At 38.1% G+C, this 24,229-nt stretch overlaps 3 protein-coding genes across 6 annotated transcripts in view; 1 reads left to right on the top strand and 2 right to left on the bottom strand.

Annotated features, from left to right (window-relative positions):
* The first annotated feature begins 364 nt into the window (after positions 1–364).
* On the top strand, positions 365–4,034 carry LOC117564849 (stress-activated protein kinase JNK). The gene is made up of 7 exons (XM_034243784.2): positions 365–482; positions 1,628–1,790; positions 2,538–2,667; positions 2,734–2,931; positions 3,002–3,266; positions 3,331–3,614; positions 3,909–4,034. Exons 2-7 carry the CDS (start codon positions 1,681–1,683, stop codon positions 4,032–4,034), a joined length of 1,113 nt encoding a protein of 370 aa, XP_034099675.1. The 5' UTR covers positions 365–482; positions 1,628–1,680.
* LOC117564848 (alpha-N-acetylgalactosaminidase) lies at positions 3,909–7,508 on the bottom strand. Its single transcript, XM_034243782.2, is given in 8 exon segments — positions 3,909–4,411; positions 5,312–5,674; positions 5,737–6,069; positions 6,071–6,169; positions 6,226–6,400; positions 6,455–6,615; positions 6,857–6,964; positions 7,402–7,508. Coding segments are annotated over 7 exon segments (1,272 nt in total). The 5' UTR covers positions 6,878–6,964; positions 7,402–7,508; the 3' UTR covers positions 3,909–4,291.
* Positions 7,509–11,760: 4,252 nt separating this feature from the next.
* Positions 11,761–24,229, bottom strand: part of LOC117565658 (neurogenic protein mastermind) — a 112,821-nt gene continuing 100,352 nt past the window's right edge. For 2 of the 4 annotated variants that reach the window (XM_052002594.1, XM_052002593.1), the window contains exons 5-14: positions 20,617–21,487; positions 19,018–20,501; positions 18,635–18,844; positions 17,115–18,561; positions 16,705–16,890; positions 16,309–16,646; positions 15,918–16,218; positions 15,010–15,366; positions 13,800–14,105; positions 11,761–13,727 (exon numbers count right to left, since the gene is read on the bottom strand). In XM_052002594.1, coding sequence (XP_051858554.1) covers positions 13,696–13,727; positions 13,800–14,105; positions 15,010–15,366; positions 15,918–16,218; positions 16,309–16,646; positions 16,705–16,890; positions 17,115–18,561; positions 18,635–18,844; positions 19,018–20,501; positions 20,617–21,487 — 5,532 coding nt within the window. In that variant the 3' untranslated portion in view covers positions 11,761–13,695. The remainder of the gene's footprint in view (positions 13,728–13,799; positions 14,106–15,009; positions 15,367–15,917; positions 16,219–16,308; positions 16,647–16,704; positions 16,891–17,114; positions 18,562–18,634; positions 18,845–19,017; positions 20,502–20,616; positions 21,488–24,229) is intronic. The other 2 variants (XM_034244876.2, XM_052002595.1) reach the window with 2 other exon arrangements.

Genomic DNA, 24,229 nt, shown 5'->3' with positions numbered 1-24,229 from the left:
AAATCAAATAAAATTTTATAATTAAACAAATTTAAGAAACGAAGTATGAAATTATTTATTATAAAAAGTACACCGAATTAATTGCATTGGCTTTTAGTTTGGCTCCCGTTTGTCACATAATGTCTTTCTTATGATAAATATCGATTTTTACTCCCAATCTTAGAGGTGGAAAAACATCGAACTTTGTATACAAAGCTTTAAAACTTTGTTTAATTGTTTAAATTTCATTCTAAATAAGAATTATTCAATAAAAATTAATTCATTATTATAATTATAAATTATATGTCTCCAAATTATCTTATTTGTTGCCATAAAAATCGATTTTTACCACATCGATAGTGCCATCGATGTTTTTCCACCTCTAATCCAAATCTTTCGCAACGATTGTGCATACATACAGTTATTTATTATTGATGAACTAAACATATGTACATACATATGTAAAATTGTGTTTTAAAGTTATTTTTTTACTGATAATATGCGTAAGTTAACAACAAATAATATAAATCGCTTTGCATTAAAGTAAACGCATGCCTGAAAAAGTGTGTAGATATTATGTATGTGTTTAACGAGTGTTCGTATACATTTTGTGCGACATTCTTATGTTTGATTCTAATAGACTAAAATATAAAAGTAGAAAAGTATCTACATATGTACATCTGCGCATAAAAAATGTACGAAATAAACTGATTTGTTAAAGAAAAGATACACACCGACATTTGTGCAGCCTGACAAAAAGTAACCCCGCAAAGTAGAAATTACTTTATCGACATTTGGACACACATACAGAGGATGTACATACCAACATTTGTATAGATGTGTGTGGGCAATATATTATCTACTAATGTTTAAACAATTTCGGTGATTTTAAATAAATATTTATGTTAATAGGCATGTAATTCCTGTTACATATCAGTTGTAAAATGGATCAATACAATTGAAATGTATGTATGCCATCAGAATATCGATCCACTTTCTGAAACATTTTGATGTACGTGCATTTGCATAGTTCAAATGTGTGATTGTGGGTGTGTGTGCTATACAGTAAATTTTGACTAGTTTATTTGGTGGTCATAAAAATACTTATATTTACTATCATATATTAAGTTATGGACTTAAATTATATTTTTGATGAATAAGCATTTATTTGTGGACATTTTGATAAAGTGTAGAAAATGGTAAAAATCAGAAACTTGTTATAAAACTGGTTATTTTCTTGGCAACCACATTTTATCGATTAAAAATTATTCGGCACTTTGCTGCTTTGGGGGCCGAGTCCTTTCTTTCTGTCCACCGGCAAAAGCGCCGTATTATGGTCATGCGTCATACCACCAACGAGGGAAGTTTCTTTAGTTCGAAGAAAGACAATTGTTTGTTTACATAATCATGATAATAATACTTTTTAGTATGGAACAAAGTTTTAAAGAAATAAAAAAAAATTTAATGAAGAATAAATGTATAAATAAATATAATGTTATTTTATAAAAAGTAAAGAAAGTATAAAATACCATTAACTGAAATTATAATTAGAAAATTTTGACAAATAACAGCACTAATTAAAAAAAAAATTTAAGATATGTTTTAATTTATATTTGTAAGCATAAAACATTTTCTTTTTTGATTTCAGGACGAAATGGTCAATAATTGTCTTTAACGGAAATAAGAATTAAACACTTTAATATGGCCACCCAGCATCATTATACCGTTGAAGTCGGTGATACCAATTTCACAATCCTCAGTCGGTACATTAAGTTAAGGCCAATTGGATCTGGAGCCCAAGGAATCGTTTGGTATGTCAACATGTCTTATTATCTTTTATGAACATGTGAAATTTGGATACCGCCATAATTTCTTATTGATTTTTCAAATCCAGCTTTAATTTTGGATTCTTTGAAATATTCTAATATATTCGATTTTAAAACTATAGAAATTTAGTAAAATAAAAATTGCTCAAATTGTCGTTTAGATAAAATTTTAATTTCGTTTAAGAAAAGGGTACAACTTTTAAAATAATTTATTTTGGATTACTAAAATGGATGTTCTAACGCATTATATTGATTATAAGAAACGCTGTTGTAATTTTGCAAGTTACAACAAACGTGGTAGAATTATATAATATAAACATTCATAATTAGGGCATCCAAATAGGTCGATATTGGCATGTCCGTCAGTCCGTAGTCAACAAATTTGCTTCGCCATGAACGAATATTTAATTTTCACCGAGTCTAAAATAGTTTTGTTTGTCTTGTTATATTTATCTTATCTTGGTTGTACAATCGATAACATGGCGTTCTGAGGGAGGGTCTTTAAAGAGTCTTATCTAATGATTTTGTTACGAATCAATATATTAATATAAATTGTCACGAAGAAGAAGAAGAATTACTTAGAAAGATTTTGTTTGCAAACACTATAAAGATTAAAGAATGAGAACAATGATGAGACAGGTTCAATGGACTTTGGGAAGAACTAAATGAATGATTCATGAATGTCTTTGACTACCAAATTTCTGATTTTCTCCTAACTCGTTTTCGTTTCAGTGCTGCTTACGATACGATTACCGAACAACACGTCGCAATTAAAAAGTTATCTCGACCATTCCAAAATGTGACGCATGCTAAGAGAGCTTATAGAGAGTTCAAGCTAATGAAACTTGTGAATCACAAGAATGTATGTAACAGATCATATAAGGATGCAAGTTGCATGCAATATCATTGCTATATTTTTCTATTCCAGATTATCGGTTTGCTTAACGCGTTCACGCCTCAGCGCAATTTAGAGGAATTCCAAGATGTTTATCTTGTAATGGAGCTGATGGATGCTAATCTATGCCAAGTGATTCAAATGGATTTGGATCATGATCGAATGTCGTATTTGCTTTATCAAATGCTATGCGGAATCAAGCATTTGCATTCCGCTGGAATTATACATAGAGTAAACTATCAATTTTCTCAAAAGTTTCCAATTTCCCTTAATTGTAATAACACATTCTTATTCATTGTAGGATTTAAAACCTTCCAATATAGTTGTTAAGGCCGACTGTACTCTAAAGATTCTTGATTTTGGACTTGCGCGCACAGCGGGTACTACATTTATGATGACTCCATACGTGGTTACCAGATACTACAGAGCTCCAGAGGTTATCTTGGGAATGGGCTATACCGAGAATGTGGACATTTGGTCTGTTGGTTGCATTATGGGTGAAATGATTCGCGGTGGTGTACTCTTCCCCGGTACTGATCATATTGATCAGTGGAATAAGATAATTGGTAAATTGAAACAAATCAGTTTATATTGCGAATCTGATTAACTTATGCTTCATTTGCTTTGCAGAGCAACTGGGTACACCATCGCCAAACTTTATGCAGAGGCTGCAGCCAACTGTACGCAATTATGTTGAAAATCGTCCAAGATACACTGGATATTCGTTCGATAGGCTATTTCCTGATGGCCTGTTTCCTACTGATAATAATCAAAACAGTCGAAGGAAGGCAGCTGAGGCCAGGGATCTACTTAGTAAGATGCTAGTCATTGATCCAGAGCTGCGAATATCCGTGGACAAAGCTTTAAAGCATGAGTACATTAATGTGTGGTACGATGCTGAAGAGGTTGATGCTGTAAGTAGATCACAAATCACATTTCTGTACTACCTTGAACTCTAACAAATACTTTAAATAACTTTTACAATTAGTATAACAATTTAGAACTTCTATTTATATTCGAATAATGTTGATGGAAATCAAATTGTCAGTCCGTCTACCACCTAATCAATTCCTGTTTCATTCTTGAATTAGTTACTTAGTTTGAAAAGGATTCGGTAAAAGGAACCTAAAGGTTCTTTAGTTTATTTCCTAAGTTGTTCGTTTACGACCATGATCTGTAATATAAATTCCATGCTTTTCTTTCAACAGCCTGCTCCAGAGCCATATGATCATAGCGTTGATGAAAGGGAGCACACAGTCGAGCAATGGAAGGAGTTAATTTATGAGGAAGTAATGGACTATGAAGCACACAATACAAGTAATATTACCCGGTAGGACAAGAAGTATTCCTTAATAAGTCAATAGCTTATCAACAATACAACAATTTTATTAAAAAATATATAGTAATCACAACTACAAATAATAATAAACATAAAGTTTAATGTATCAAATGCTTTATTACTCAACATGGATCTGCCTCTCTATATCAGTCATTTAAATAGGTCAAATATCACGTTAACTGGCGTTAAAGTGTTTTTATTTGTTTATTAATCAAACGCAACAATACATTTACATTAAGTTTGTTAGAAATGTTACACATTTTTAAGGTATTGGGTTTCAGCTTTCAACATAACGACGCCAGACGGATTCACCTTCACCTTGATTTTAGTATGCGGATATAATATTCCATAGTCCACATTTTCGTATAGATCCTGAAATGATAGAGTAGAAGTAAATATAATATTTTGTTTATATAAATAAAAAAAATGCAAAAAACATTAATATCGTAATTTATCGTATTTTTAGTAAGGTAAATATGTGTATAAGTATTATCAAAACCAATTGTCCTGTCATTAATTAAATACTCTAATAAAGTAAGTATGTAAGTAAGTATTATAAAAAACAAATGTCCTGGCCAAATATACCGATTTGCATCAAAAATATCATGGGGTCATCGAAGAACCAAAAACTTGTAATTTTTTGGTCAGAAGAAGTTGAAATTCACAAATTTCATTCTAACTTTAAAACTTCAAGGACGATTTGTATGTCCTTTGGCAGGTTGATAGTGCTCACCAGGCAGATTTATTCGATACAAGGATCGCAAGGATCAGACAGGATATGCTCAAGATATACGTTATTTTCGGTATATAAAAAAGTCCTTGTAACTTGGCTGTTTGCAGGACATTCGTCCTTTTTAATATGTCAATCAGTTTGTATTGATTAGATCTATCCTTGTTTAAAAGGACATCCCGATCGTCCTTGAAATGACCGAGATACGGCGGATTTCGGTTCAATTTAACAATTTTTCTATGCTACACCCTTTGAAAAATTTGAATTAGTTTTTTAAGAATCTCTCCCAAATCCTTGAATGCCAATCGATAATGTTAGTCTTTATGATTATAAAAAGGTATATCCTTGTTATATCCTTCAGGATCTGAGCAAGTTATGGCTAAAACACGAATGTCCTTTTTCGAAAATAAGCTATATTTTAACCATATCGTATCGCATTTTCATGGGACAAATGTTGCTAAGATCACAAGGATCAACTCTATTGATCGGCATCAAGCATGCTTTATATACTACCTATACTATTCCTTTTTATTTTAACTTACCTCAACTCTGTATCCCGACAAGTTTATCAATCCCAATTCCTTCAAAGTCACAGAGATATCGGAAGGGGTTCCATCCGTTCTCCGATTGATGAATGCAATTGCATAGGAGTAATATATTTGATAAACTGGACTGATGGGCTTTGACCAAATTTCGATGCCTTTGTGCTTGTAAATTCTGCGTCCTTGAATTCCCAACGGATCTTGATCGACAGCAATTATTTTTCGATTCAGCAAAATATCCTTAAATTCAGGACGAATTGTTCTCAGATCGACAGACATTAAAAGCGGCGCTGCGAGAATTGCCCAGACAGCAAATTGAGTTTTTGCCTGTTCGTAGCTGAGCCCAAAATTTCCAATTATTAACTGTAATAAAGCAAGGATATAAAACTCCATAGTCATCATAAATTTATCGAAGATACTCATACCATGTCAGGATCGTTCCAGTGACCAGGACCCGCATTAGGCGCAATTATATCCTGATTATTGCCATAGTAGTCGATAATATTCTCAACCGATGCCCAAGAGTCCTGAATATCATCATAGTTCCTCCATAGATTGCAGTGACTTTGAATGGCTGAGAAGTTGGGCTGAATACCCGCATAGATCTGATAAACAGGCCAGCTACAGGAATAAACCATGGGTTTTCCTGTGCTATTCAAATATCGGCCGAATTCCGAGTAACCCCGATCCATATCATAGGGTTGAGCATAGCATCCATCCAACTTTACGTAGTCGACATTCCAAGCAGCGAACTGAATGTGCATCGGATTCCTCGTAGCCAATAATTCCTGGATAACCTGCACACGTATAGTTACCGTAATCCTCGTATATTCCGAACTTTAGTCCTCGGGCATGTATCTAAAGATAATACAAGGATGACTAAGGACTATTTCTGATTAATCTCTATTGCTTACATAATCGGATAGCGCCTTCATGCCATTCGGAAATCGTTTGTGATCAGACAGCAACTGTCCTGCAGGACCTCGATGCTTTTCCAGCCAACAATCATCGATATTAACATATTCATATCCAGCCGAAGCGTATCCTTCGGAAACCAGCAGATCAGCCATGACTTGAAAGAGCCTTTCACTATGCCAAATATGATGATTTAATAAATGATGAACTTTAATTTAATCGATATACCTTATACAATTGTAGGGATCATTTGTGCAGTCGGTGTTGCAGCGAAAACGCTCCCAGGACAACCAGCCCATGGGAGGAGTCCTTGCCAAGCCATTTTCTAGGCAGTAACAAACTGCACTAAGGCTGCTTATAAGATAGATATATATAATCTGATTCAACATCTGTAAAAAGCAAACACAATCATGAAAATATCTAGAACTCTAGTAAGATACTCTTAAGATACTCTTAATAAGGCTGCTTATAAGATAGATATATATAATCTGATTCAACATCTGTAAAAAGCAAACACAATCATGAAAATATCTAGTACTCCAGTAAGATACTCTTAAGATACTCTTAATAAATTTGTTTACCAGATCATCTGCTGTTGGTTCTTTTAAGCTTTACTTACTACATACTTACCTCTGAGTTTATTGCATGCATTATCTTTGAAATATCCTCTGATACTTGTTAATGGGTTTAATTAACAACATGGTTGCAGCATGCGAAATGAATAGCTAAACATACTCACTGCAATCAGAAGAAAGCACTTTGTCTTAATAAATAATTAGCACAGTTTGTTAGTAGAGAAAATCACTATAATTAGTTGGGAAGTTAGTCAACCTTAGTTCGAAAATGATTACATAACTTAAACACACACGAATTGCATAACCAAATATAATATAATAAACCTTTTTCCAGTTAGCTGAAGTTGTTTTTGAAGCTTTTCTTGAAATATAATATTAGATCTTATCTATTTAAAATAGTTTCAGCATTATATAAATCGAAAACATTAATTTTATATAATTTTCTTTGTTGCATGCACAAAGCATACACACACACACACACACACATATGCAAACATTTGTATAAATTTTCTGCGTTTAATTTCCGCATTATTCTTGGATTTTCACTTTCATTCTTGGTTATATTCTCATTAGGGGTCTTAGATCCCTTTTTATTCTCACCTGAAATACCAAAAATTGTCGAGTTTTATAAGCAATTCGTTAGGATCGCATTTGCACAAAATGTTAATTGGATTATGTGGAGTGTAATGTACTGTACAAATAAGAGATTTATTTGGTCTAATTATAAGAGTGCACGTCACAATCTAAGTAAATACCAAACAAATGCTCCACCTCAGCAATCACAACTCTACACAATTTGTTTAATTTATTCAAGACCAAGAAATGCTAATTCTAAATGGGTTTGCGTGACTGCGAGATACCCTATAATTTTTTTTTTAAATCTGAGATATGTAAATTTGAAAGATTGACTCTTTATTAAATTCATCTATAATTTTAAATTTAAATATCGTTTGGCATTGTTTAATTTACAACTAAAATTATTGGCTTTGAAAGTCTTACAACAATAATCCGAAAAGATCCATTACCAAGCTTAACATAAAACCCAAGTGGATAGTTTATGGTAAGTAAGTTTCTTCGCTCCAAGGCCGAAAAGGGAAAAACAGGTCTTTAAATTTAATGTGAAAGGTTCGGCGGTGTCAAAGACCTGAAACTTTAATGACCAGCTCTACAAGTTTCTCATACGTCAAAATATTCATAAATTTGGGCAAAAGTTCAAAAGAATGAAACGCTTTCATTCATCGCTGTAATAAAAAGGCAAATAAAAAAAATAAACGATTGGACTTAAACTTACCAGGTTTTTACAGCTTGCTAACAATAAGACTCGTATTACTCTTAATTCATTAATATTTTATTTAGTCTTTTTCCATTTCTCATTTTCATTTTCATATTCATGTTGAATTTTCTTGTTGTTTCAGTTTGCAATCGTTTTAAGTGTGAGTGTTGTTTCTGTTGCTCTTGTGGTTGCTGTTAATGTAATGTTACTGTTACTGTTACTGTTAATGTTGTGTATTGTATTTCATTGTATATTTAATTTATAATTAATTAATAAATTTAATTATTCATAGATTTGTAAGTATACAAACATAAACATAGCCGTACATCGTTTTAAACATATTCTTTTTTTTTTGTTTTGTCTTGTTTTGTTTCATGTAAATTCAATTGAAGGTGCTTTTTCTTACATTTTACATTTACACATTGTACATACATTTTATTTGAAATATATAAGTGAGAACACTCGACTGTGAGATACCCTGTACCCAGTTCTGAGATACCCTATACCCTTTCATTCCCTATGCTTTCCATTGATTAAAATAACTTTTAAAATGCCTTTACCTATCTCTTCAAATTGTACTTGAATTTTGATTTAATCTTTTTCGATAAGCGTAGGTTAAGCAATGGAAATATCTTCAGACATCCATAGAAGAGGAGAATTCAGATTACTATGATACCCTTGCAGCTACGACGGGCACAGGGTATTCGATTAGTTATTTAATTAATTACTTATACGCATTTTGTTGGTCTAAACAAATGTGTCGTAATTCAAGTGATTACTTGTGTTTGGTATAATTATTCTCTCCCTCTCCGATTACATTGAGTGTGAATGAGTGCGTTAGGGTGTCTGTGATAGAGAGGGGGTGTGTCTTCCATACATAAAAATACAATACATAGCAAAACGGGTAGACTTACACAAAACATGTCTCAAATATGCACAATATTATTATTATTTAATTCGTATTCCGAACAGTGAGTGGACAACAACACAATATAACATTTAGTTTGTAACATTGTACGAGTAAGGTTTAACCATATTTTTCATCGATCCCTCCAACCCGAAAATAACAAAGGACAAACAATAATAAATAATAATAACGATGTGTTTGACAAAGAACTTAAAAAGTTTGTTAGTACTTAGAGAATATGAGTAATTGTATTTGAACTGATCTTACTTCCGTCGAAAACTAACCTATCGAGACTCAGTTAACTAGGCGTTATCTGAACGCGTCTTACTACATTACGCTTATTACATACTTTATCCTCCAAAACCCTATTAAACTCGACTGTTCGCATTATCAATTTTTCATTGTTCATTTCGTCGTACCTCATCTTTTTCTTTGTCTTTTTTTTAACACAGCCAATCAACAAGACTTTCTATCCATCCAGCTTTTTCCATGTAAGAGACAATATACAGGGTCGCCTAAAATGAACTACAACTGAAATAAAAAATACTACAAAAATTACCGATTCGAAATTAACGTTCATTTTGATCGCAAAATACTTAAAACTTTTATCGGTTATTTCGATATATTTTGGAACTTGGAACTAAAAAATACTGCAATGTGGATTTGCTCAGCAACGCAGAGAAACAAAATGGGAATGAAACAAATGAATGGGAAATTGTACAAATTGCAGTTCATTGCAGTCATCCTGTATATTTAAGTTCATATGTGTATGTGAGTGAAAAGTGGTGCCATACTTTTTGCAATAACTGTGAAATGGTTGCTAATATTAAGTGTTCCTGCCTGCACTAAGTATGATGTCTAACGGTTGCTTTGTATTGAAATTATGCAATGGTTATTAAGGATAATTTTATACAAAATTGTGCTATTTGTTTTGACTATTTGTTGTTTATAGCTAATTGTTTAGGCTGTTGGTTTTAGAATTTGTTATAACTTTATAAATGCTATTTAATATACATATACTTATTTCGTTTTAATTTATCGATTCGATTCGAATTTCGTATAAGTTTTTTTTTTTGTATTATTTTTTGTTTGTTTTGTATTTTGGGCACTACTTATTACGATTCAGGGCATCTTTGTATTTGTAATTATTAGTAAATAGTATTTGTTGTTATACTTGTATTGTTTTTTAACCATCTCTGGTTGGTTTGTTTCTTTTGTAGGCTTATGCACGGGTACAGGGCGTTGCATTTGTTTTTGTCATTACTGTTTCATGATCTTATTTATTTTGGTACAAATTTATGGTACTAGGTTGCATTATAAGTAAGAGAGACAGAACGAGAGATAGACAGAGAGAAAACATACGTATATGTACAGGGGAAAGAGTTGGTAGAAAACTTAATAGAAATCGTTAAATAAATATTTGCTTATGTATTATATACAATCAATTGTAATTAACTTAACTGTAGATGTGCTTTTAACTTATTTCAATATATTTATCAAAATGGAATCTGTACTTTTTCTTTTTTGCTTTTATTTTTTTTTGCATTTCTCTTATTACTGTATAATTCATAGCTAGCTTCAATATCGTATTAAATGTATTCAATTAATTATTATGCATATGAAAGTGATTTCATTTGTTTTTTTGTAAATATTTTTTGTTAAATATATATATATTCGTATATATATAAGGGCGTGTATAACTATATAATTTTGTATGCTTATAAATTAATTAATTTCATTAAATGCTTAAATTCATTAATGCACTTTATATGTACTTTTTGTGTTGCTGTGTGTCTGTGAAATTTACTATAACCTTTAGCCAAGTCACTTAATTATATACTATATATGAATATATACTCGTACTTGATAATCTTTGAATAATTTGGGGATTATTCAAACCTATTCTAAATGCAGTATACGTGTGTATATCATTTACTTTTTCGTTCTTCGCCATTCGGTTGAGGTTTTATTCAGTATAAACAAATATTATCTATGTGAGAACCGAGAGTGAAGCTGAAATCATTTTCCAGCTTCCAAAATTCCCTTCAAATAAACCCCACTACTGACACCATGTCAAAAATCTTGTAATTTATACAATCGTTGTAGAGTCCGAGGGGATTTCGAGTACTGCAGGTTGTTATTCTTTTTTATTTAATTGCATTAAATGTAGCCTCTTAAAAACTGAAATTTAACTAGCAGCGTCTTAAAAAAATGTAATGATCTTAATTCTTATTGAATTATTCAAATATTTATATGAAACTTTCAATTGCAATTAGCATTGAAATATATACAAATCCATATTATTAGAATACGAATGCGAATACGAAATGCTATTCAATATTCTAATTTTAATCTATTATGTTTAGTAATCCTTAATTTGGTTTTCATGAGTTAATATATATGTATGTATGTATATAAATTTGTATTTGTATTTTTTAATTATAGGTTTTTTGAACTTAACGAGAGGTATTTCTATTTTCCCAAGTGTTAATATCTTCACTTTACACATTAATTAAATATTTTTATTTGTTTTTTTTTTTTTTGTTTTTTTTTTGCAAATTTTATAATAATTATCGTTGTTGAATTTGTTGATTTTTTTGTTCAGCATCATAATGAAGAAATGATTAATAAATAAAACTTAATTGGTTTTTATATATTGTATATAAATTTTTATTTACGTTTTTCTCGTATTTAAAACATATTTAATAAAATTAAAAAACTATATTTAAAATAGATATTTATATAATATGTATATAATAATATTTGTATAGCATTTTTAAAATAATAATAATAATAATAATATTTATAACGATTGAACCCAACTACATATTATAGTTTATAGATGCTTTTTGCGTAAACAAAGCAAAAAATGAATAATAATAAGAATAATAATAAAAATAACTACACATAAATAAGAGAAACATTTCCCACATTTTATTTTTTATTTTTTTTGTCGCCTTTTTCTGTCGCAAACAAATTGTGATTTCATTTGTTGCTGTTTGTTCTCGTCAAACGTTGCAGTTGAATTTGAATTGAATTGAATTGTAATATCCTACATAATGTACTGTGTGTGTGTGTGTGTGTATAATGTGTATAAAAGAAGTATTAATATTATCTCAATAAAACTGTGTTACAAATTAGTTTAAACAAAAACCTGTAAAATAGCCTTCACATAGACACTGACATGACTGCTCAGTGTTTGCTTTTCATGTTGCTTGTTATATGTTAGAACATAAACATTATCAAATAATTACGTGTAGAGCATTAACTAAATTATCAATTACAATTTCGAAACGGAAATAGAATTTAGAAAGAGTATAGGTATGTGTGTGCTAAAAGATTTGTATATGTATATGTGTATGTACAAATATATATATATATATATATATATAGTTACAACGTTACAGAGCGGCATAACAAATAGTAATTATTATTGTACAATACATATTGTTGTACATAACTAAGCAAATCGCTCGCATTCCAATTTCAACTAATTGAGTTCATCGATTGTTTGGTTGTTTTTGTGATTTAGCAATTTGCATTCGCATTAAAAGCATATATAGTAGTTAAAAGAAATTTAAACTTTTGGAAATCATATTATGTATGGGGGTAAGGACACGCTCAAGAGCAACAAATAATATAAAATTTAACAAATTATCACACTGAAAAAAATTCAACACTAAATTGTAGTTATGCGTACATATATTTAATATATGCTAGATGTATTTTTGTTTAATGTGGGTGTGGGTGGTGTGGTATATGTTCGTGTGAGTGTATGTGTATGTGTATGTGTGTGTGTGTGTGTGTTACATTTTATAGTTCGTTCAAATTGTATACATTTTGTTATTTTTGTTGTAATTAAAACTAATTAAATTTAAAGCCTATCAAACTGCTGCCATTCTCATGTCTATATATAAATATATATAGAGTTTTACTTTTGTTAGTTATACAAATATCAATATATTAAACAACAGCTTGAAACGTTATACATATATGTATATGCATAAAGATATACATACGTGTACGTGTGTGATTTTGTATATATATATATATATTTATATACTATATATATAGCATCTTAGCCTATGCTTTATACGTAATAAATATGTTTGCTTTGCTTTGTTTTGTTTTACTTTTGTTGTATAATGTTTAGCAGCATTTCAAAATATTTAACTATAGCGTGTCTGTTATTTAATATTTATCTCGTTTTGTTTTTTCTCTTCTTTTATGTATGCATTACAATTAATATTTGCTAGTGTTAATAATAAATATATTTATGCATATATATATATATTTTTGTTATATATATAGATTTATATTAATTGTATTAACGTTTTGGCTTATTGAAAGGTGCTGCTATTTATCGGTTTGAATTTTACATTTATATTTTACGCATTTCTAGGCGTTCGCTTCTCATTTTTTTTTTGTTTATTTTTTCATATTTTTTTTTTGTTAATTACTTAATGTTTTTTTTTTACGCCTGCGTGGCTGTGTGTGTTGAACGAAAGTGTGGCAAAATTGTTGATTGGTATTCATCTTTTTTAGAAAAAGAGAAACTTGGGCGAGCCAACGTTATAAATGCGTTTTGAAGAAGATATCGAAATGATCTATTTGCTGTAGCAGTTTGTCGTAGTAGTTGTAATGTTGTTTGCCATTGCTGTTGTTCTTTCTGGATTTCCGGATCGCTTGATGAGTATCTGGACACGCCTTAGGGTCACCTGGAGGCGCTGCTGGTGTAGAAGTCCGCTGTAAATAAAGGTGAATTCATATTTTAGTAACAAATTAAATGAAAGTAGATTAAAAGTTATATATACTCACGCGTCTCGAAGCTAAATCCCATTATCTCATCTGGCGGCAAGTGAAGATTGCCGGCATTAACGCTGCCACCGGGCGTGGCATTGCCCATCGCATTTGTACTATTGCCGCCACCGATCATTGGTCCCTGCTGCAACGGACTCTGCGGCGTCTGGCCGCGTTGCGCCACATTTCCTCCACTCACGCCTCCTCCCGTGGCCGCCGCCGCCGCTTGCTGGGCACGAACACTGACCACAGCTCGCAATTCCTGCTTGACAAACTCCGAATTGGCATTGCCACCAGCTCCGCCAACGCCAACATTATTGCCAGCTGTAAGAACGAGAGAGAATTTCCAAAGCATTAGTAACATTATTTAGAGCAAGTCTAAAGCAAGTCACCCAAAAAATAATTAAATTATTAATTAAACGGAGAGTGGAGATTTTTAGTCACAATATATGGTTCTAACATTTAACATAAATATAATTACACAAAAGACAAACAAGTGTACCAACATACAAACAATAAACATAAACTTAATTATACATAATTCTTTTCATCGATTGCTCTTCATAAACATAAATATATAATAATAGTTTTTGGATAATTGTGGGGTTCCCTTTTACAATGAATACATATTTATCATTTTATATGACACATTCACAGCCAAAAGATTTGCATTTCGTATTTTCGCATCCCAATCAAAGTGTTTCCACTTGTTTCTATTTATCGAATTTTCGCTAGGGTTAATAATACAGCGAGGGGGTCGGGTTGGGGGTTGGTCGGGAGGGTGCTGCACCTAAGACTATGAATATATTATATACAGATGGAGAGTCCTAGCTACTTAGATCTATGGGTTATATACACAAGATCGATTACATATACATATATATAGCATATATTATATTACACTTTTACAATTAAAACACGCAAATGTGGTTAGGCTTGAGATGTGTGTGTGTGTGTTGTATACTGGTGTGTGTGTGTTAACCCAAGGGGTGTGGTGTGTGTGTGGATATCGCAACTGGTTTATGTACACAATGATTAGCTTGAATTTTGGTTTTTATATACACAGCGTTTTTATCGCATATCGTTTATCGAATATCGTATATCGAGCATGACAAGTGTGTTTGTTGTACAACGAGCGCATGAGAGAGCGAGAGCAAGAGCATGAGCGAGAGAGGGGAAGAGTATTCAAGAGAGAGAGTATTCAAGTGTGAGGACACACTCGGCTTACCGGTCTGCACTCGACCATAGAAATCATTCGCCGCCGCCGCTGTTTGACCGTAGGCAGCTAAGGCCGCATAGCCACCGCCTCCACCACCGCCACCGCCCAGCCCTATGATGCCATTGCCGCCGCCACTGCCCATTCCTCCCACACCCATCATGGCCGGATGGGGCGACATGCTCATGCCGTTCATCAGCTGTTGCTGCTGCTGTTGTTGTTGTTGCTGGTGTTGTTGCTGCTGCTGATGTTGCTGCTGTTGATTGGCGGCGGCGGAATTCTCATTGTGGCTGTTGTGGTTGTTGTTGCCGCTGCTGTTGCCGTTGTTGTTGTTGTTATTGCCCGGCGATAAACCGAAGCGCGTTGAGCCTGTTTCGGTTAAGCGTTTGATTTGTTTGTTGGCATTGGTTAAAATCTAGTTCAAATATTAACAAATGTCTGTGTGTGTGTGTCGACTGTGTGTGTGTGAATGTATGTGTGTGTGTGTGTAAAGCTGTTTATGTATTGTTGATATATAACACTAAGTTGAGCCAAGCTGCATTGCGCTAAAACCGAATCTAGTTCGTCAAAACGTTCTTGGAACTAGTTCATTTATTCAGCTTAACCATTTCAGCCCTCTGTCATTTAAGGAATTTTCTCAATTTGGTAACTAGTTGGCCATACACATTTCTTCATCTAGTTTATAATGCATTACTATTTCTAATTCATCCATTTATCTATTTTATTTTCAAATTCGCGAACTAGTTGCGCCTAATAATAGCTCGTGAGCTAGTTCATATCAGGGTTGGACTGTTGTCTTTGGGGGAAGGTATCGCTAAGAACTAAGTCAAGGGTCGAGCTGCTCGCTAGGACAAACTCTCCCATCAAAGGGTAGATAACGTCCTGGGTTTCTGCCTCATTCACTGTTCGACTCGACTCACCTGGTAAATGCTGTGTGGCCTGTGGCACGCTGCCCTGCCGCTGCAGACGCTGCAGTTGTTGCAGTTGCTGCTGCTGGAACGCATTCGTCGGAGCGCCGCCGTAGGGCGACTGAGGACCGCTACCACCGAAGGGTCCGCCTCCCGGTCCGGAACTGCCATCGGGTGTTGTGGCTCCACCTTGCGCATGGAAGGAGTTCTGCCTCTGCAAGGCTGCTGCATTGTTGCCCACGGGTCCCACAGCGCCGGGGGAGTTTAGGCCACGTCGCTGATTTTGCTGGTACTGCTGTCGGGCATTATTCTGCTTGGTTGGAAGGGCAGAAAGTTGGGAGGATGTTAGTTGTTGTTGCAGCTGATTTGGCAATGTGCCGACGTTGTTGTCGTTGATACTCACCTGCAGCTGCGCAATGAGCAAGGGGTTATTGTGCTGCTGCAGTGAGCGTCCCGCATTGCCTGACGGCAGCGGTCCACCTGGTCCACCGACAGCCACACCTGGTCCCCCAGGTCCACCGTTGCCACCGCCAACGCCCGCCGAGGGCCATTGCTGTGGACTGTTCTGCATGCCAGGCGATTGCAGTCCCGAGCCACTGGCAAATGGCGTATTAGAGCGCCCGCCATCGCCTGCTTGCTGCTGTTGCAGATAAGCCAACTGCTGCTGTTGCTGCTGCGGATTTTGTTGCTGCTGTTGCGGCGACAAACGCTGCGCACTTTGCCCAAATTGCGGAGCATAGCCTGTGAATTAATGAAAGTAGTAGTAGTTGTAGTAGAAGCTTGGTTTTCCTTTACTCACCTTGACTCGGCTGGGGACTGTAAGGCGCACTGCGTCCGGGACTGAGCTGTTGCTGCATCAGGGTTTGTGCAAAGTTCGGACTTAGCTGCGCATCCGCTGGCAGATTTGTGCGCGAGAGCGACACATTTGGCGCCACCGTCGTGTTCAGCAGCGAGCCAATGTTATTGATGCCCGCATTGATGCCAGCTGCAAAGGGGACAAAATGATTGGGGGTTAATTTTATTCTAAATATGTTATTATAAATTAGTCCGCGAATCGAATTCGTTGTGTAGCTAAGACACAAGCCATAGCACGTATTTCAACCAGTGCTTATTGAAGACACGAATCGGATATAGCTTTAATTCATACTTCCGCTTTATTGCGGATCAAACAAAGTATAAAAAATCTATATAGTTTACGGCATTACTCACTGGCATTCTCGGGCACAAGCAGCTGCTGCTTCTGTTGCTGCTGCAGCAGTCGCTCCTTCTGCTGTGCTGCCAGCTGTTGTTGCTGCTGCTGTTGGCGCATGTTGCGCATCTGCTGATTGGGCAACACAACGCCACCGCTGGCCGTGGCCACCGCATTCATTGGGCCGCGTCCACGCACCGGATACATGGGCGGTGGACGTTGAAAGCCCTGATTACGCGTCGCCTCCAGTTGGCGCATTAAATGCTGTGGTAGCTGCTGACTCTGCTGTTGCTGTTGTTGATGCTGATGCAGATTGAGCATGCTGGGATAGGCTGGTGGCTGCAAGTGTTGCTGCCGTTGTTGTTGCTGCTGCTGCTGTTGTTGCTGCTGATGCTGTTGCACTTGTTGTTGCACCAGCAACTGCTGCTGCTGTTGCTGCTGTTGTTGTTGCTGCTGCTGCTGGGACATGAGCAAATGCGAGTTCATCACATGCCCAAAGCTGGCAGATTCAACATCCATCAGCGATTTCTGTATATCGCTGATTGCCGAAGCCTCTGAGGGTGCTGCATTCACAATGGGCGTATCATCCGTATAATATTCCATCACGCTGTCCAGCAACTTGGACAACTCCGAGTCGGCAGCTGCTGCCGCTGCAGCTGCTGAGGTCGAGGCCGCTATGGTAATTGAGGTAGTTCCTGTGGTCGCCAGTTGATGTTGCTGCTGCTGTTGTTGTTGGTGCTGCTGTTGTTGCTGCTGCTGCTGTTGTTGTTGCTGGTATGCCAGCTGCTGCTGACTGAGGTAGACATCGTTTTGCAGCTGCTGCTGCTGCTGAACTGCAGTCGATTGCTGTTGCTGTTGCAACTGTTGTTGCTGCTGCTGCTGCTGTTGTTGTTGCTGCTGCTGTTGCTGCTGCAGTTTGCGTGCTCGATTCGAAGCTGCTGCTGCCGCCGCTTTGGGTCCTGTGCTGCCGGCACTAATCAGATTACCTGGCGCTGCCAGCGAGCTGCTCACACTGTTGACCGTCGAGCTGGTAATGTCCGGCAATGTTTTCACCTTCAACAGTTGCTCGGGGTTTGGTGCCTTGGGCAACTTGGGTGGATTCTGCAACAGTTTCGCCAACATTTTGTTCTGTGAGCACAGTTTGCTGGGCTTATCCTCGGAACGCTTGGCGGAAATATCATCATCGGGCTCGTTGAGCGAACGCTTGCGACTCATCGCTGGGTCACTTTGTATTTTCAGCATGCGCTTGAGATCCTCGTTGCTCATGTTGCCCCCTCCTCCACCAGGGCCACCGCCACCGCTTCCACCGCCCATCATGCCATGTCCAGGACCATGATTGCCGCCATCGTCCTTCTGCAGTTGGCGCATTAGCTCGCTCTGTCGTGCATTCGTAACGACACCGCCCGGACCTCCTCCAGTGCCGGCTCCACCGCTGCCATCGTCGTCCTCACTCTTCTCGTTTAGCAGCTGTAAATGTGAAATGGAATCAAATGAGTATCAACGATACGATTCACTTCCTAGGCTAAGTAAAATTATTCACCTTGAGCAGCATGGGATTCTGTGAGTTGCCCGCCTTCTGCAATAGCGCATTGGCATTTGCTGCGCCCCCGCGTCCGAGTTGCCCAAACATTCCCATCGGACCCGGTTGGCCGCCCATTTTGAAGCTGCTGCTTGCTGGAGCCCCAGCTCCTCCGCTACCGACTGGTCCCATTTTCAGTTTCTCATCCTCGTTGCATTCCTGCTTGAAGTACTACAATACAAAAGAGCAAAAAAAGAACCGCATTACTTTAGTGCACTACTAGACAGGGAGACAGAGAGGAAGCTACCCAAATGAACAGACGGACAATAGATCAATTCTACTTGATAGTATCGGAAAGAGCTCTTAACACGCTTTAGTCCCTGTGTAAGGGAACGATCTCTTACCTTTTCCTCCTCGCCTAAACCGCTGCCGCCTTGTCCGCTTGCTAGGCTCTGCGTCTTAGTGAGCAGATGGCGTAGTCTCTCCGACGATTCCTGTTGCGGTGGCGTCTGCTGTTGCTGACCCATCAGTAGTCCGCCCATGCCGCCACCAACTCCGACTCCGACGCCATTTGGCAGACTGCCACCCATCAATGCATTGTTGTTGTTGCTGTTGGCATTGTTTCCGACCTGTTGCTGCTGCTGTAGTTGCTCCTTGTCGGGCTTGCTGTCCGCCGGGTCGTAGGATTGAAAGTTGAAACCATAGTTACCGCCAGCGCCGGCGCTGGCATTTGACTGTGGCGAGGGCAAACTGGCCGCCGACTGTGAGGACAGCTGATACGGCGTCGCTGGCGAAGCGCAAACAGCCGGACTAAAGCCGTGTCCCGACGGCGGACGCGGCGTGCTGACCGGTGTGGCAACGGATGCCCGCGAATTGGGACGCGAATCGGTCCAGGCGCCGACGCCACCGCCGCTGGGATCCATGTCGAATGAGGAATGTGCAATATCAAACTCGAAGGCATCGCTGCCATAGAACGAGTGCTCCACATGAGCCGGCGATGCGGTGAAGGCATTAACCAATGTGGCAGCCGAGGAATTTGATGCCGAGGCCGAGCCACTGGCGTTGCCCAGGCGCTGTTGCATGCCGCTGCCATTGATGATCGCCGAACTCATCAGCGGACCACCGACATTGGTCGTTTGCGTGCTGTTGCTGCTGCCGCTTCCGCCATTATTGTTGCTGTTGTTGTGTTGTCCGCCACCGACCAGGCCGCCCAGCAAATGGGTTGGCAGTAAGCTGGCACTAGCCGCGGATGTGGAGCTGTGTCCCAGCGCCTCCATGGAAAGTGTGCTAACCAGTGAGCTGGCCAACGAGGCACCCGGCGACATGGCGCATATTTGGCTTAAACCCAAACCACCTGAGCCCGTTCCTGAACCGGATCCGGTGTTGTTGCTGTTCATGTCGTTCTCCGAGTTGAGCAGCGTCTGCACGGACATGATGAAATCGCTCTCGCCGGGGTTTTGGTTGAGGAACAGTCTCGAATTGGCCTTCACATGCACATAGACATCGGGAGCGCCGAGACGCAAACGAAATGGACGTGATATAACATTCGATATGGGTGCATTGTGCACGGGACCGCCGCCCGAACTGCCAGGCGAATGGACCGAGGCCGACTCCTGAATGTCGCGGAGATGTGACTTGAGCATGGATAGATCGTGTGGATGACACAGATCCTGCCACAAGCGACCGATCCACGTCTGCAGATGCTGCTTGAACGGCTCACGCAGTGCAGTCGAGTCCAGGCTGAGTATTTTGCCGTGCATGTCCAGTTTGAATGTCATTTGCTCGATGGGCTGCTGCTGCACATGCTGCTGCATGTTGATCTCCAGCGGCGACTCGTCTTCGGGTCGCGTGATCAGACAGAGCACCGAGCTGCTCGCATCGGCATCATCTGTAGGGAAAGTAAATTACTGATTAGAGAAAGCCTTTTATCGATTAGACTGAAGCCATAAGAAACGAGCAATATAATCTGCTTCCCTGACCCCAACCTGGGATGTTTTACTTACCTTTCACTGGCGCCGCGATCAAGACAACTTCTTCGTATTTATCCTGCTGTCCTGACGGACGCAACGGTTTGGTATCCATGCCATCGCAATTGGAGGACGTCTGTGTCGCTGGGCGCGTATCCTTGACTAGCATGCGCACCTTGGTCGATATGCTGCGCTTCGATTTGCCTGCCCCACTGCCACTGCCTCCTCCTCCACCACCGTTGCCGCCACTCGAGCTGGAATTGGAGCCTGCCGATTGCTGTGAGGCGTTGCCATTGTTCAGCTCGTCGAGATCGCCCCAAGCTCCTCCAGCTCCTGCGCCCCCTGAACTACCACCTGCTCCTCCTCCACCAGGTCCTGCTCCTGATCCTCCACCGCCTCCTCCACTAGTGCTGTACATGTTGTTTATGATCGGCTCCAGTTTGGCGTGATCCCCCGAATACAGGTACATGTAGAGGGGCTGGTGGTACAGCTCCTGCTTCTCATAGCCAATCAGTTCGCGTATGTTCTGCGTACAGGATTCAATGATGCCGTTCGCGTTCACTTGAAGCAGCACCCAACCAACCGAGCTAATGTAGTGCTCGAGTGCCTCGAAATAGGCGGAAATCTCCGGCACTTGACCGTTGAGTAGCGAAGGTTCGGGCAGCGGTGGCTCTGTTGAAGATACTTCACCCTGTTGCACAGGGTGTATCGAACAGTTGTCTGTGGCGCAGCGAGAGCAGCGTGTTGAGGTTGCTTGTGGTTTGTTGCTTGTGTTGTTATTGTTGTTATTATTGTTGTTGTTATTGTTATTGTTGTTATTATTGTTGTTGGTCGTTGTCGTGGAGTTGTTGTTGGTTGATGTTGAGGATATATCACGGCTTTGGCCTTTGTCACAAATATCACGATACTGCAAGTAAATACGAATTCATTCTATAAGTCTCGAAGTTGACCGATAAATAAATAAACAAAGACGTTATACGAGAAATAAAGTGAATTATAGGGAATCATATAGTCAGTCAATTACAACGTTCTGTCTGAGCTTTAAGATATCGTTATCGCTGCATAAAACTTTATTTGTGCATAAATTCCATAGGTTCTCTCTCATTCCACTTTCCACTTGTTCATCCCACAACTGGATCAAAATGGCGTCTCTACACAACGCACACATTATCAATGCATTTGCACACGCACGCAAATACATACATGTGTATGTAAGTTTTAGTGCAAGGCTAAAACGAAATTGTTTGTGATGCGGAAGCAAACACCCTAACACACACGCACTCACATAAGAAATAGCAAGCCGCGTTTAACAGAACGCAACTCCAGTCATAGCAATTATTGTGATCGACGACATTGTCATCATCATCTTCGCACTTTGGTTTGCCAAAAAAAAGCTTTTGCGCTAGTCGAGAATGACTCCCGACTCCCGAATGTCTGAGAGAGCGAGAGAAAAGCTTTGGCGCTTCGTTTCACACTTTGTATGGGTGAATGAGTGAGGGATTGAGAGCGTGTGAGTGTGTTTACACATGAAGTGCAATAAACCGCATTTCATCTTATTTCTACTGTGTGAGTTTTTTATATTTTTACATCGCTACGAAAAATTTTCGCGCGCGTTTGAGCTTTGAGTCATTGACATACAGGCAGCGCACTCACGCACACAAACACACACGTAATACTAGAGCACGACGCACACAACGCATAAGCTTATTGAAAACTAGACGAAAAGGCATTTGAATGAAAGCTCAACACGCACACACACACAACTGCATGTAAGCTGGCATGTATATAGGTGTTACAATATTATCAATACTATGGTTTGATTGAATACTTGAAAGACGTAGTGCAGGCACAAATTTCACATTTCCCCCGCCCCATAACAACAACAATCTCAAGGTCAATCAACTTGAGGGCGCGTGTTCTGAGCGTGTCAATGGCTTTTTGCCATTCGATTTCATTGTTGTTGTTATTGTTATTGTTGTTGAGGATTGTACCGCATTAATTTTGACTTGTATTCACATATGTGTGTGTTATTTACAACCATTTACATACATGTTATTTATCACAAAATTATGGTTAGTTTTCACAATGAGAATTAATCACGTTTAAAAAGAAATCGGCAAATCAAAATCAAATCACAGAAAACGTTGCGCACACTCAGCACTGTCACAAAGTTGCCGAAATACTAAACATACATTTTGATGCAATTGTATTATTGTATTAAAAAAAGCCCGAAAACACGGCAAATATACACACGAGTACAACAACAAAGACGGCACAACACAAGCTCATCATCACACAGGCGATGTTCTCTTTCTGGCGCTCACTCACTCGCACGCTCTCTTCGCACGCTGAGCGAACATGAGTGCGAATACGAATGCTCACAGTCTGCTCTGGCTGCCGTTTTGTTTACCGGCTCACGTGTGGGTATGAGATGGTATTTTGGTACATATTTGTATACATTCCATATGCGACTTGTGTGTGTGTGTGTGTGTGTGTGTTATCACCCATTTGAATGAGTGTATGAGTGAAGCGGGTGGCGCTGCTACTGCTATTGCTGTTCTCGGCTATTCCTGTTGCACACTCAAAGTAATAACAACAAAATATGAAATTAAGAACTGCGACGTCATCGCCAAAAAGCGAACGCAGTTCGTTGATCTGCCCAGTGCAAGCAAAGCAAGAGCGCAGCAGCGAGTGGCAGAAAGAGAGCGAGCTTTTACTTCATTTTATTTTTGCTGTGTTTTGGAAGGAAGCTCCCCCATGTGTGTCAGTGAGTAAGAGTGTAAAGCAGCTCTGCGTGAGTTTGTGTGTGTGAGTATTTACGCTAGCCAACCAGGAAAAGTTGCTTAAGCAACGGGCGTTCAAATTTTTGGGGTGAAGGCACTCCGAAAAATATCAGTCAAATGATAAAATAAACAACAACAGCAACAACACGAAGCAGAGCATGCAGTGACGAATGTGCGAGCACAATCATACATTCATATGTATTCACATGCATACAATTTACATTCGTATGTCTAAAACGTGTCTGGGCTTTTTGTTCTAAATGTTTATGTGTGCGTGTGTTTCATGTCTTTTTATTTTTTTGTAAGTTTTGTTCTGCTTCTGTTTGGGCTTCAATTGATCGCATCAGGTAATGTGCGAATTTTTAAAGCTTCCAAAAAAACGCAGATGCGAAGCTATGCAGAGCAGACAACTACAAAAGCTGCACAATATCCAAAAAAAAGGGTAAGTATCACCTCACCAGACGACAAGAATATTCGGCTAGAGAAGGAGGGAAAGAGAGGCATAGTGTGCCACAGAGACAGCGATTTAGGTGGATGAAGTGCAATTGAAGAATTAATTATCTCACTTCTATCCTTTAAATGTTTTTTGTTATGTCTAAAGAATGTATTACATTTATTTTTTGATCTTGCGGAATCGGGTATTATAAGTGAATTGTATAAAAATATATTACTTAATATTGTTTCAATTACATTTAATTCATAATAAGTTGTAGCAAATATAATATTATAATAACTTATTTCGTTATATAATAGAAAAAACCCCCTAATATTTTATTTTACAATACATCTTCACTAATTTATTCCCTAATATCATTTAAATTTTATATGACATTAATTTCAGGTTCTGCAAGAGTCTAGAGTCTAGG

Source organism: Drosophila albomicans, chromosome 2L, assembly GCF_009650485.2.
Source record: "Drosophila albomicans strain 15112-1751.03 chromosome 2L, ASM965048v2, whole genome shotgun sequence".
NCBI classification, from domain to species: domain Eukaryota; kingdom Metazoa; phylum Arthropoda; class Insecta; order Diptera; family Drosophilidae; genus Drosophila; species Drosophila albomicans.
This window is presented reverse-complemented; position numbering and strand designations above follow the sequence as displayed.